We start from the raw sequence: 15,815 nt of genomic DNA, 5'->3' as shown, positions 1-15,815 counted from the left end.
GTGGAATATTTACGAAAATATTAAATAAAACACTATTTTTATTAATGAATCTGGATTATATTCTTTAATTCTTAAATCTAACAAATAAGAAGCAAAATTATTTAAAAATTGAACCATTTGTTACTCTCACAAAAACTTCATCCTAGCACTGTTTTTATTAATGAATCTGGTCTTTATACTAAAAAAAAATTAATAGTTAAATGTTTTCTACCTAAATGGAGACAGTTGTAGATTTAACACATAATCAACTAAAATTCAATGATAAACATATATTAACAATCATTGATAAAAATAATTAGCAACACTAAACCTTATTTTAAAACTATACTCAAGCAACTGGTTGATTTAAAAACTGTATAAAAAAGGATACAAGTCCATCAAAGTCATCACCACACCACTGCAACAGCTGCTTCAGTCTTGTCTTGTACTTTCCTCCAGATTGAGATGATTCACCAATTAGGGCTGAGTACGTGGAGAATATTACACCTTTCTTAACATTTCCATTCACTGGTGATGAGATCTTGGCATACTTAAACTGTAACATAAATTATATTCATCACCATAATATAAATTAAGTAAGTACAAAAATAAATCACAGAATCTAATGTGAAGCAGTTGTCAATTTTTATGTTTTTAAAACCTGATCTCTAATACATTGTTATGGCAGACACTAGATTGGCCGATATAAGCTACAACCTTAATACCACAGGCTGCCTGTAACTATTCAGTTGCATAATAGAGTAGTTAGTAAGCTGAGAATTTAATAAATAATAAATTAAAGGTTTTAAGTTAATCTTAGCGTAGTCTGGTTTTCAATTTGTTTTATTAAAGGAAGGGGCTGTATTCCCATCTGCTTAGCCATTTCTGATGAAACAGTTTTTCTAGATTTAAGGTTAATAAACTATAACCACTTTGTTTTTTCCTTTATAAAAAAATATATTTATAAATGCCTTGGCTCATGAGTTTGTGTCGGTTTTATGCATGTTCATTGCAGTTCCTTTTCATAAATCATCATTTTGTGATAGCACCATTCCAGTTTTTTTTTTTCCCCTGCTAGACATCTACGATTGGATTAAAGCAACACTATGATGTACAACAATTTAGTATATCCAGCAAAGGGATTGAAATATCCAGCTATGGGAAGTCGTTATTTTTGGAGAACTTTGCGTGGGGTTTAGGGAAGTGTTCAAGACTAGGCTATAGTTAGGGCTTTTTGAAGTCAGAAGTATTCGTCAAGAACATAATGACAACTCGTGCAGGTATATAACACTCTATACTTCACTATAAAACAACGCTTTGATAAAAAGTGCCTTTGTTTGCTAGCTAGTGATATTGTATGTCTGTTACAGGAAATTAGTGTTATAAAGACAACAGAAAACTCACTATCATCATTTAAAAGTTATTAAAATTAAATATAAAATGTACTAAACATTTTAATGAGATTGTTTTGATAAGGGTTGTGTGTAAACCATATTAATAGAAATGTAATCTGATAGAAACAGTGTAGTGGTTGTCAACTTTTAGTCTTAGACGTTACTATTTTTCTTACAAAATCAAACAAAATTATGTCCTAGAAGTAAAATAAGATTGTATTACAGTTTTGTCTACTAAAAGATCAGTCTAGCAAAATTTGTAGTACATTGTGTAACATTAAGAGAAAAATAAATAAATTTCTAATTTATAAATTTGAGAACTTAAGAAGCTTCCACTAGAATGATTCACAGAAAGTTACTCAAACATTGTTTTAATAAATGAAACAAACAACAGGTTGTAAGAATACCATACATTGAGACAAAATAACATAAACATACCTTATTAAGGGAATAGACCTCCACCTTAGAAGCTCCTATGTCTTTTAAATCTCTTTCACTGTCATATTTTAGGTCGTTAGACACAGACACCCATATTGCCCTTTTGCGACCCTTGAGAAAATTCTCAAAGATACAACCAGCAATGGTTCTCCCTTTTCCAACACCTGCACCATCACCTGTTCAAAACAACCTATTTTAATTCATAAAACTAAATTATATTAATGGATATAAATTTTCATAACATATTAACTGATGTCTTTGAGAGAGAACATATTTACAACAAATACCCGAGTAACTCAGGTATTGTTTGGTCTTTTTGCATACTGCATTCAATTCACTATCATAATTGATGAAATAAATACAAAAATGTCCCTTAATTAAAATAAATTCTTTTGGTTTGGCCTAGAGATTTGGGTACATTCTAATTTGTTACTGACTTGATATTCACTTTTATTAAGGCAAAATGTGATAAGTATTTGTTTGCCATTCTGAAAAGTGAGTCCAAGAAATGTTTCCAGAAGTGAGAGGTGCATTGGTCAAGTTAGTAGCTTGAGGAATGAAATACTTTGAAAGGAATCAAGACACCAGAAACCAAGTATATAGTCTGTATGTACAACCTCTATGCCTTGCCAATTTCAAGCTAGTAATAACTACACATTTGTTGGTTTTAATGACAACTCTCTGTGAAGGTGATGGGATATAAGAAAAAGTTTTGACCAGGTGATTAAGAATGTTAAATGTCTTTGAAATTTAAATAAGGTGTACTATTCAAACTTGTAATGAAGGTTTATATAACAAGTCTTTAAAAAATCATTTTATCAAAAGTATGGTTAATAAAAAGTGTTGCAAGTGGATTTCTAAAAATAATTTTTATCCATCATAGTGCACTCAATTATGCACCTTATGGGATAATGAGGTGCACCTCTTCATCTATATTACACTGGATAGCTCCTGGGTAGTCTGGGTAACTGGATACCTACTGGGTAACTCTATTGTAGTCTGGGTGCCTCTGATGTCAAAACAATGTAAGGAGTTCGTTTTGAACATCTTCATCACTGACTTATTTTTAAACTGTTCAGGTGGATTTGGACTCCAGATTTCAGAAGTCGAGTCTATGGCAGTGTCAGATTTCAGAGGTTGTACTAAGCGGAAAGTTAAATGGAGTTATTTGATTAACCATGCAGAATAATTACTGATAGTGTTTGGAGGCAATTTCTCACAATAACACATGAAATATATTAGAAATATGTAATACAAAGTGGGTAACCTATTCAAGCATGGGGAAATAAAATGTGTTGGTGAAAAGAGGGGCAGGGAAAGAGTGAAATGGCTGTGGGGTTACTAGAAACAAAAAGTATAAATGTTCGCCTAACCTAGTAAATTTGACTTATTCTAATAACAAATTAGAAATTTCCTAAAACTAAACATACATTATATACACTATTTTAACAAAATTAATTCCTTTTATTGGTTTTTGAGTAAGTGGTAATCATCAAGTCAGCACACAGAGCTACTCCAGAATCAGCACACATGAAGCATGTTTCTCACCCACCATGATCAACATTAGCAAAATAATCATTTCCTCCTGATTCGTCAGGTTTTGGTTGATAAATAAGGTCTACATCTCGATCGTTATCATTCTCAGAGAAGTTACATTGCTGAATGCCTAATTCAGAATTTCTAAAGGAGTAAAAAATCTAGCTAAAGAGTCAAATTTCCAAGGTTACATTCTATTATACCATTTAAGTACCAGTTTTTTAGTCTTCTGCAAACCAAATGGCAGATACAATTCAATTTGATAATTTATTTTTATCCTTGAATAACCTTTTTACTTGTGAAAATAGCCTTGTTCCTTGATCAACTTTTTAGCTTTCGCTACTTTGAATATAGCCCACATTAGAGTTAGTTTTATTAACTGACTGAAGTAATAAAACTACTCTTACACTAAACCATACTCCCAACACCATCAAGGTAACTAAAATTTGATTTTGTATCATTTGTTGAATCAAAAACTTAAAAAATATATGACACTTTAACTATGTTTATATGAATGGTATACCAATTCCTTAAAGGTTGTTTTACTGGGGAATAAAAGATTCATTGAATGCATAAAAAAATATTTTTTTTTAACTTTAATTAAACTGTACAAGGGTTTTATTTTGTAATATAAAGATTGTTAAGTTGTCTTGAATTGTCCACACGATATTTAAAACATGTCCCTTTTTAAGCAACAAGACTTCTCCAATTAAACTGCACAACACATAAAAAAAATATAGGTACCAATGAGGAAGCCAGCTCTAGTGCCGTCTGGAAGGAAGTGTTCGTGCTGCTGGGAGGCATAGGTAATAGCCTCCAGCTGAAGTGCAGAGAGTGATCCTGTCTGTATTGTCTCTTCAGGCAGGGACAGCTTGTACCAGACATCCGTGGGTTCCACACTCGACAGAGAAGCTGTCTCTACTACTGGATCTGGGTGCTTTCTTCCCAGCTTCACTGCAACAACAACCCCATCATCAACACGCTTCAAGTACATCGCCAACTTTGATACGACATGTGTTGAAACAACAAGGTTTACTTCAAAGCTCTATTATATTCCATCTTATGATTACAACAAAATCCAACTTTACAAACCCTTCTCAAGCTTTCCAACTGTGCTCATATTGTATCTACTTCATATTCCAAAACATACTTAATATAGCTTAATTTAATTGATGTAGTACTATATTTTAACTCGTAAGGCGCCTAATTATAATGTAGTATAACAAGAAAAATACACAATCAGCACATTCCACTTATATAGTTTAACAAGAGTTAAGATATTAAATTAGCTTGAAATAATCTTGATACCCCGTATATAATAGCCTATTCAAATGAGCGGCTGAAAAATAAATAGAGCTCCTAGTGAAATGTGAAAATAGTTTATAATGATAACTAATACGAAAACTAGGAACTGAAAAGAAAAGAAATTGAACAGATATATCTTATTAGTTATAATTTAATTTTGGAGTAGATCAAATAAACCAAGTTTTCCAATCAAGAGCTCTATACAGTTCTGTATGTTGTAACATAATATCGACTGTAAGGTACACATCATGCTAAATTTCATTTTTACTGAAAAATGAAAAGAAACATTGTAATCATGTACATAATGTTGCGTTTAAGTTTTGAATTAAGAAAGTGTACTTAAATAAAACATAATTATGGACTTCTTTTTATTACTAAATGTATGGAGTTATGCTAAAAGTGTAGATGATAAAATTAATAACCTAAATAACCTAATAACTATCCATAATAAGTATCCTAATATCACTATTAACACTATCAAAAGCACCATAATGTTTTACTCAATTTTTGAATTAAAATATTGAGGTACTCATATTGACAAGTACGGAATTAAGCTAAGAGCTTAACAAGTATTTGCTAAAAAAAGTTAATAAAAAGAATACGGCTCATCAAAACAATTCACAAAATTCAGAACAATTTCACTATCTTCACTTGATTATCTAATATATATTATATTTTAATTTTAAATTAATTATAATGATTATACTTAATTTTAAATCAAAATATACAATTTCAATGATTTTTCTTTTTCAATAATTAACATAGGCTACTATGTATTCAGTATTAGTATTGTATATAAACCATTGGTCAATAAATGCATCAAAACTGCTAGAGAATTAATAGAGTAGTGTTTATTAATTTTTCACCCAAAAAGTCATTAAAATATTTCAGTTAAAAATCATACTATATTTACACAGATTAATACGTTATATCTATAAAAATAAATCAGTAGAATAAATATTGATGGATATATAGCTTAAAAAAATTATAAGTGTTCTACAACTAATATGTTTTAAAAATGAATGAAGACGTGCCCCGGGCATTTCTGAATTCTGGGTATTTTCTCAGGCATTTATCCTGGGCACTTCCCCGACTTATAAATACCCGGGCTATTTACATCACTAATCACTACACACCTTATCAACTTGTAAATCATGTAAGTTTCACTTCCCATTACTACCAGCAACAATGATAAGTGAACTCAACAACAAAAATAAGATTATCATCCTAGCTAACACCAACAAACAAAATAAATTGGTTGGTTCTCACTTCTAAATAATAGAAGACATTTTAATAAATCTATTTAAACTATGATAAATTCAATTCTATTTAAATTGAATGGTACAGTACTACATAATTTGTGTGTGTGTCAGTAAAGGGTCCAGGATCTGTATCGCTTAAATAATATGGTTGTTCAGTAAAAAAAGTTTGGAAAATGAACACAAAATAAAATACATAATACACTGTACTACAGTGATTTCCAATGGGATATTAAGACGTCAAACTGTAATAGCAATGGTTAAACATCAATCACTGGTTACTGTAACCAACTCCCACCTATGACAGCAGACCTATAAGTACATAAGAGTGGGTTTGATAAAGAAATAACCAATCTAAATTTTCTTTACATCACTTAATAAAATAATAATTCAATAAAAATTTCAATAACATTATAACAATTATCAAATCGAAATTCTATGGTACTTACACACCAGTCAACTACCGTTTCTTTGAAAAATCAATTGAGGCAAAAATAACTTACATTTTGGAGGCATGTAGTCTGCATAGGTTTCAGCTACTCCCATGTCTTCATCATCATTTTCTTCATCATCTTGCTCTCTTATCTAAAACATTTTACGGGTTTTATAAGGATGTATATATTTATTATCTACTATTACAAACAAATTATTTCCTTTCACATCAATTGGAAAATTAATCAAATCATTTCCAATCTTATAATATCCAAAATTAGTACTATAAAACCAATGATATCCAGCAGCTCCGATATCCGACCTGATGGGAAATGATGAAACGTTTATAACTGAAAGTTTTGCAGTCTAAAAAGTTGAGCTTGATCACTTTCTCTCACACATCACCTGGTGAGGCGGAGGTAAGAAATGGGTGAGAGAAGAATAGGAGTTTGTTTTCCCTTATGACGACCTCATCTGCACTACTTTTATAAACAATGACCATTTGAAACTGTGATATCAGTGCTGTTGTGTCAGCTTTGTTGTAGTGGTGGGTTTCATGATTACCTTGCCTTTGAAGTTCTGGAAGGGTTTGTTCAATAGTCACTGTAACATGTTTAACTACAGTTGCAGCACCTTCACATGGTTATTAGTCACTAACACTGTCTTTTCACTATATAAATGAAGCATGTCATAGCACAGAGGTGTGAGGGTGGTGTCGGGCACAGGGGTATGGAGTGGTAATGGCGTCCCACTGCTGGGTGAAGACAATAGATTTTTAGTGTTTTGGTAAAAAGAGAGAGAAGGTGGCCTCCTCTTTAGTTTCAGCTTTAGGTTTTCCCCTATAGTTGCTACCCCAGTATTGTTATTTTCTGCAGTGTTGTTAGGTTGTAAAGTTTCAAAGCCTTCAATTGTTTTTGGTATTTTAAATAGGGTAGAATTTAGAAATGATTTTTGTTTGTAACGGTGTTGTACCTTTGGTTCTATACTAATTTATATATTTCCTAACTATCATGGGCTTTGGCCTATTTTTTGTTATTTATTACTTCAAGTGCTCCAAAAAAGTTCGGAAATTTGATTTGAAGGGACCGGTTCTTCCAGATGTTTGGCTATTATTGACTGAATCTCGATTTTTGTAATAGGCAACATTGTTTTTTTAGATAATAATTTCCTAAATCCTAGGTTATGTATCCTGTTGTCTAGCAATATGTGTTTCCTGCCTATTCCGGACCTCATGACTAGAGATTTGTCTGCAATCCTGCTATGACTACAGACTCCAGAGGGTTGAATGGAGATTGTAGTGGCCTCTGCCTTCTTCCCGGGTGATGGTGATGCAACACCTTCTGCTGAGGTCAACGACCTCACTAGTACTGCAAGAGGACAATGAAACCTTGCATCATCAAATGTTTATGCCAATGCTCACCATCTGGTATGGGGGAGCTCTGACACAAACCTTAGGGGTGAGTATTTTGATAAAATACATTAATAGTAATAACTTAATGATAGTTAACAGGGGTAGAAATGCCACCTTAAAAAAATCAAATAAGGAAGGTGGTTCTGGATTTGAGACTCGCTAACCCTTCCATGATTAATTTGATACACAATTGATGTGTATCTGTTATACCATCTCTTTCTATTTGCAATATCATATCCTGTTTAATTTTATAACAACAGGGTCTTGTGTGGTAATTAACAGAGTTCCAGGACTGATTGATTGAGGGTTGCATCGTTCGAAAGCACTTGAGGCAATCTTCGAAGATCAAGAAGTAGCTGTTCGGGTTACGGACAGTCTTGATCAAAAGGTTGACAGCCTCCATAATACTATTCTCAAGCCTATGGCGAAAGCTGCCCACAGAAACAAGTGACCAGGCGCAATGTGTCCTGATGGAAAGATAGACTCAAAAATTTGAGGAGAAAAGCTAGAAGGCCCTTTACAGTGCCAAAAGGTCAGAGGGTTGAATATAAAGCTGCCTTGACTGAATATAATAAGGGGCTCCGCGAATCCAAGTGGAGAAAATGAAGGGATTTTTGCAATCAACTCCTGAAACATCCAGATTGCAGAAGGCCCTCGAAAGAGACCATTCCAATCCTATTGGTCTCTTAAGGAAGGCTGATGGTTCTTTTACAGAAGAATATGTAGACCGTAGTCATCAGCCTTCTCTTGAAAACTCATTTTCCGGGTTCCGACTCATCCGTGACTTCAAAGCGTTTAGCGCCTAGCTTGTCTATGTATTAGTGAAGTCATGAGCTGATTTCCACAGGTCTGAAAGCCTTGTATGGGCTGACTCCTCCATCATTATGTGAAGAGTCAAGCAGCCCTTAGTCTGGTAAGACTGCTTCAAGGGACAAATCCAAGTAAGCCAAGACACTTGGCTGGGCATATGAATAATCAATAACTGAGAAAATCCACATGTGCTCATATTCTGCTCAGATGTAATGCTGAATAATTCTGCTTTGATCACCCATTCCAGGTTATCATACCAGAGCTCCAGAATGGCACAAGTTGGTGAGAGCTGGAACTATGTAGCTACTCTAAGGCCCGGAACCCTATTGTGACTTGGCTAAGTCTCAAGTCAAGAACACCGTCACAAAATGGGAAGCTGAGGAGACTTCTCTACTGAGAAGGTCTCCCAGGCCTGAAACAAGCGAAAGCTGTCATATACCCACATGACTAGATTGTTCTCTAGTCTGATGACGACATTGCCTACTTAACTACCATCTGTTTAAGATGGATCTCTGAGTGCAAAATGACAAAAACAAATAAAACCATTATGAGAATAAAAAAGATTTATCAAATTTGGGTTTGAAATTAATTTTTTAAGCCACTCAAAACCAAAAAACTACATTCAGAACAAATACAGTTAAGATCCACACTCACCTTAGATTCCTCATTAGCCCACATGTTAGAGACTGCTTTGTTGGGTAACATGGCTGGCCATACACCAGGATGCATGCCTTGGCTCAATAGCTGATTCAGGAACTGGCTGTTGCCCATTGATAAAAACTGCCCCAATGCACCCATGTTACTTAAGTTTGGAGGATAACCCATATCTCCACCACCACCCATACCTGCAAAACAACACCTTCAGCAAAAGTCTGCTATAAGTTTGTTGAATAATAAACTTATATAATAAAACTTCACTGACTCTCGACTGACAGCTTCTGACAGGATTTTATTTCTTTGACAATTACAATTTTTCACAGACTATACATAATAATTTTAAAAATCTGTCAAAAGCTTTCTGAAAGGTTGGACTGCCTGCCTTGCTCCTGGCCAACCTTTAGTTGGACTAGTAAATCAATTAATTACAGTATCCATATAGGTGTATCAAACTCAAGTACATTAGATGAGTTTATATTTAGATCACAAAGTTCTGACACAACTGATACCGTGTTTGACATAGACAGGAATACTTTAACCATTTACATGAAAAATAATTTGGAAATGTTATAACTTACATACTACCCTATTTATGTTGTGTGGTATCAATCTTATCAGGATTTTATAGTTAGATTATGTTATATAAATTTTGTTGCTGAAATAAAGTAAGCGTATTATTTCAATATCTGACAGCTTGGTTCTGAATCATATACATAGGCAAACAGCATATGGTTAAGGTACAGATTTTATGAGTCCACTGATTTTTCACATCTTTGATCTGACCTGAGCTGTTACAAAGAAAATAACTGGTTGACTATGGGTAATTCATGACTCATAAATGGTAAATGGGATGGGATGCATTGGAGTTCAGAAAACAGTACTATTTAAAGTTAAAATCAGTTTTAAAAATCTAAAACTTTTGTTATCTGCTTTAGCACAAATGTATCTTTAGTGTTTGTTATTGATTATTTTTCGAATGGGATGGTATACTCCAATGCATCCCATCCATGCATTGTATATAAAACAAGAAAAAAACATTGTGCATCCATTCCTTTACATAACAGAATGTTTTTAGGACAGGAATATTCCTAAAAATGTAAAAATCTCAATAAGGCTTAAAAATATTAATTTTAATGGATTGGTCAATTATATTAACTTGCTTAGATTTTTCTTTTTCACAACTATTTGAGAGGTATAATGTATACCCATCTCACAGTGTTTTGAAGAAAACAATATATTACATGAGGTCTGTCCAGTAAGCATGCAAACTGAGGCTGTAAAAACTTTATTTTTCAAAATTTAATCAAAATCGAATTTTTTCCCCTTCAAAGTACTATCCATTCGTTGCTATGCACTTATTCCAACTTCTTTTCCACTGTTTAAAACACCCTTGGAAATCCTTAACAGTTAGGCTTTTTAGTTTTCTCATTATTTGTGGCTTCATTGTGTCCTTATCTTCCCAGTGACATCCCCTCATCACATTTTTGCATTTTAGGAATAGGAAAAAGTCGCAGAGGGCGAGATCTAAGATGACGAGGATGGTTATTGAATTTCCTACCAGAAACTGGTGAACAATCAATGCTAAATGTGCAGGTGCATTGTCATGGTGAATTTTTCCAGTTGGTAACACATTCAGCTCTTTTCAACTTTTCATCTGGTGTCAACAGCTTGGGCACGATTTTTTTAACTCAAATGTTTGGTTAAAATAGTGTGCACTGTTGATTTTTCTAGATTCAATCCATCAGCTATCATTCAGACAGTTTTTCTACAATCCATAAGGACAAGGGACAGTACACGATCAATGTTGTCGATACAGGTGGTTGAAGGTTGTCCTGGCTTTGCATCATCCGTGGCATCTTGTCAGCAATCTTTAAAATGGTTATCCTCTTGAAAATGGATATTTTCTTCAGGGAATTATCACCATAAACAACTGTTAACATTTCAGTAATTTCTTGATAACTTTTATCACACTTCACAAAAACTGATATAGATTCGTTGCTCTGTGATTTCATCAATTTCCATTTTCAACAAATATTAAAAGCAAGGACAACAGAATCTAACATAACTACCACCATAAGCACAGTTTGATGATCCAAGCACTGACGGCTCACTGGGTCTCAGGCAACTAGTGCCGCCAGTAAGTGGGACTATAGTCTGTGTCATGGCTGCTGGCTTGCACAAGTTCATTTATTTATTGGACAGACCTCGTAAAGTGAACAATTTGGTTTTAGGAAGGAAATTTCAGTGGTGGATGTTAGTATTATTTGTAAAATCAGATACTAGACTCTACTGATAGAAGAGTATGTTTATGAATCTAACAGAAGCTTTGGATAGTGTTCCACATGAATTATTATTAACCTGTGAAAACTAAATGAATAAAGGTAGTATACAGTAGTCCCTCTATAGTCCAGCCCTGCACCAGTCCGGCCCCCCAGTAATCTGGCCAGTAGACAAAGGCAGGGTGTCATCATAGCTGTCAATTTGCGATACCAGCTCATAACGACAGTGTATTTAACAGCATTGTTTTTCTGTTTTTGAATAGTGTACATATAATAGAGGAAGTTTGTTAGATATTTTGATGATTTTTTGTGTGTGCTTATTGTGTTGTTCATAATTTATTGGTGGTTAGTTTTTGTAGTGTGTTAAATTGATAAATTTTGTACTCTATATTTAATGATAGTAAAACAGTGAGGCTGTACTTTACTGTGACTTTATTTGTGGTTTTAAATATTATCAGATATTGGAATCAACATTTTTTTACTTTTTTATTACTATTTTGTTCATGAATCAGTGGTTGAGCCTTATGAACAAAACTTACTAAAAGTTGTCAATGATTTGAAACTTGGTCCGGACCAGGTGTATAATGCCGAGGAAAGTGGAGTTTTTGCGAGGTAAAAAAAAAGAATTGACTTTTTGAGTAACAATACATTCTATTATGTAATTTAAACGTGTTTTTCAGTTGACTTCAATAATCCGTTTTTTTACTAATCTGACTTGTGTCTGGTCTGAATTGTGTTGGTTTATTGAGGAACTACTGTATTTGTATTGGATCTGACATTGTACAATTGTTTGCTATCATCATCTATCTGGGAGTAGGGGTTTATACATTTTCGGTCTTACTTTTTCAAGCCATGATTTGTAGGGTTTACATTTATGTCTAATCAAATTGATAAAGATAGAGGATATCAAACAAAACAATAAGGTGTACCTTGTAAACTCTGCTGAAGGAACTGGGCTGGATTCATATTGGGTGGCATCATGTTGCTAGGGAAGCCCATGGGAGGGTAAGCCATGTTCAGCATGTTGCCTGGAGAGGGCATGTTGACATATTGACCAGGCATTCCGCTTACAGCCCCTCGGACCATCTCGTACCCTGGGGTCATGTTACCTTTGGTCACAAGTCCTGGAAGTTTGTTGGGCATTGGGCCTAAATCAATAATCTAGATTTAGAATTAATCAAAAAATCAAGAAATCTTTATTGTCTTTAAGCACTTATGACAACAATGGACGTCACTTTATATTATAAATAAATGGCCTACTCCTATCACACCTTTAATATCCCACAGAACAAGTATAATGATTAACATTTACAAAATTAGCTGTAAGTAAATTTTATACACACATGGTAATGTGAATAATGCCACAATTTGCTTATTAAAAAGAAAAAAAGTAAATATGGTGTTAGCAGCATCTCGTTAAATACATATAACACATCTAAAACATTATATATAACAAAAAAAGGAAATTAATAACAATAAATAGATAAAAATACAACAACAAATAAATAAATAACAATAAATAGATATCAAATAAAAAACAACAATAAAATAAATGTAATAACAATAAATAAATAACAGGAGATATAACTACTAACAAATTATTAAAAAAATTAAAGTACTAATATCACAGGTTATCACAAAATAATCTTATGTAAAAGAATCTAAAGTGAATAGAATATACTCACAAATAAAAAAAATCCTTACGAACTTTGACAATCATATGAACACATTTAATACTTAGTAATCATGATTATTATCATATATTCGCTATATACTCAATAGCATTTCTTACATAGAAAAGATATACAAGTAAAACACCAGGTAACTAGTTGAGCCTCTGGATTTTATTTAAACTTTGACTATGATGCTGACTAAATTGTATTTAAAAATGGCTGTAGCATAAGTAATTACATTTTTCTGAAACAGTATAAATAATATTACTGTTTAGGATCTAAAAAGTTAAACTATTACAGTTAACTCCTAACATCACTTGTTATGAAAAGAAACATTGATTTTAATTAAACACTGATGTTTAACAAACTGTGTAGCATAAATGTTATGTTTGTTATTTACAACAAAATTACCATATTGCCTCTTTAACACAAAACATGTCACATACACAATGCTGTAGATATAGAACATTTCCCATCTCAAAGTCCAGTTACTATGATTTGAAGTGCTATAAAAAAGAATAATGTTTCAAAATAATATTTATAAGAAAATTTGTTTGCGAATGGTTCCAAAAATGCTGACTGACAACCACAGAGAAAATCACATATCAATGGCTGGCGAGTTAATTTGGCTGATGCAGATCCAAACTTTTGACTACAAAGGTTTAATTAACTATGAGTTCATTCCAGAGGGGTAAAAAGTGACCAAAGAACTTTATGTGGAAATACTTAGGCACTTAAGAGATGCCATCAGGAGGAAACACTCTTAAAAATGGGCGGGAAACAATAGGATTTTGCTTCATGACAATGCCCGTGCACATCTTTATTAGTATGTAATTATCTAGCCAAGAACAGAGTTCCTACGCTAGAACATCCACCCTACTCGCCTGACCTGGCACCAGCAAGCCTGTCAAGGAAACTGCGACGAAAACACTAAAAGAACGTTCACAAAATGATTCCCAAAAGTGTTATGAACAGTTGTATAAACGTTGGTACAAGTGTAATGTTGCAGAAAGAGAGTGTTTTGAGGGAAAATAGATTTCTAAGTTTTTAACTTTGTTCAATAAGTATATATAAATATATTCCGAGAGCTTCTTGACTCTACCACGAAGAACTATTCACTATGAATTGTGTAATGTATGTAAAATAAATACATTTCTTTTAGGTTACTGATGTATTCACATAAAATTGTATAAAAGTAACATTTCGGACAAAAATTAGAAGTTATTTATGCACAATCACAATGTTTTATTTGTAACAGCTAAAATATATTACCTGAAATGAGTACTGTTTAAAGAAACAGCATGTTAAATTAATTGATAAGTATGCATCAGTTTGAATTCCTTGTAGAAACAAATTGTCAGGATTAAAAGTTTGAGCTTACTCATAAAAATTTCCTCTATTCATGTACAGTTGGACACGACAGTAGTATAGTACCTCAACAGATGATTTTGCAACCACCTAATTCAAATTCAAAACAACTTTATTCCATAATTTGTACAATTACACTTAAAATTATACAAATAAAGAACGGCATCAGTCATATTTTTATATTTCCATAAATTCTTCAAATGAATATAAAACTTTATTGGTTAAAAATATTTCAATATTAAGGTGTTTCTCAACAGTAAATTATTTTCTATACTGAGTAAGTCTTTTGGAATTTTATTTATAAACTTAATTCCTGCTGAGCTTGGTTTCTTATAATGAAATTCCAACAAGTGTTTATGTACTACCAATTGGTTTCTATTTCGAGTAAAGTAGTCATGACTTGACCTAATCGAGGTAATTTGTAAACATTTGATCTGATTATTATTAATGTTTCAAGTATATACATTCCATAAACAGTTAAAATTCTCAATTTAGAAAGATAATCTTTCACAGAATCCCGTTTCTTTAAATTTAGTATTATTCTAATTGCCTTTTTTGAAGTTGCAGATTGCTTCGCAGATTTTTATTACTAGTGGCCCCATACAACGCAACACCAAAGATCATATCAGGATGTATGTGGGCATAGTAAATGGTTTATTGAATTTCTATTGAGCAGTATTTGGACATGGATTTAAGAGCGAATAATCCGGAAGAGATCTTTTTTTTTGCAAAGCCAAAATGTGCTCATCCCAAGTAAGGTTCCCTAGAAGTGCAAGAGACAACAAGTCTGGTTTTTTATTCCTTCCACACTAAAAACCAAGAAACCTGTTTATGCAATGAAGTTTATGACATTCAATTGTATACTCATATTTCAGTATCATCAAAACCTGTTTATGCAATGAAGTTTATGACATTCAATTGTATACTCATATTTCAGTATCATCAAACTTTTTTTAACTCAGGAACATTCATTTATCATATTTAACCCTTTGAACCCCAGACCAAAATATTGATGGTGGGAAAAACGTACCAAAAACATTTCACCTAAGAACTACAGAGAATCCCCGGAGCAGAAACAGCTGTATTGCATACTGTTCGTAAAAAATTAATATTTTTGCTATTTTTTATGCTATTGTCTTGTATTACACACCAAAATGTCCAGAATGAAATTGTGTACACAGAAAAAGTTTAGTCTGAAGTATAAAAAATTGTTTAACAACATTAAAATAACTTTAAAATATATGTTTATAGTTTTTTAGGTAAAAAAATAGATT

At 32.7% G+C, this 15,815-nt stretch overlaps 1 protein-coding gene across 4 annotated transcripts in view; it reads right to left on the bottom strand.

The window, feature by feature from the left end:
- Positions 1–15,815, bottom strand: part of LOC124369031 (protein strawberry notch) — an 89,795-nt gene that overhangs the window by 51,540 nt on the left and 22,440 nt on the right. For 3 of the 4 annotated variants that reach the window (XM_046826706.1, XM_046826708.1, XM_046826709.1), the window contains exons 4-9: positions 12,430–12,648; positions 9,219–9,409; positions 6,415–6,496; positions 4,092–4,301; positions 1,812–1,987; positions 371–535 (exon numbers count right to left, since the gene is read on the bottom strand). In XM_046826706.1, coding sequence (XP_046682662.1) covers positions 371–535; positions 1,812–1,987; positions 4,092–4,301; positions 6,415–6,496; positions 9,219–9,409; positions 12,430–12,648 — 1,043 coding nt within the window. The remainder of the gene's footprint in view (positions 1–370; positions 536–1,811; positions 1,988–4,091; positions 4,302–6,414; positions 6,497–9,218; positions 9,410–12,429; positions 12,649–15,815) is intronic. The other variant, XM_046826710.1, reaches the window with a different exon arrangement.

The sequence above is a fragment of the Homalodisca vitripennis genome, chromosome X (genome assembly GCF_021130785.1).
Source record: "Homalodisca vitripennis isolate AUS2020 chromosome X, UT_GWSS_2.1, whole genome shotgun sequence".
Lineage (NCBI taxonomy): Eukaryota > Metazoa > Arthropoda > Insecta > Hemiptera > Cicadellidae > Homalodisca > Homalodisca vitripennis.
The sequence above is the reverse complement of the archived record's forward strand: the minus strand, read 5'-3'. Positions and strand labels throughout refer to the sequence as shown.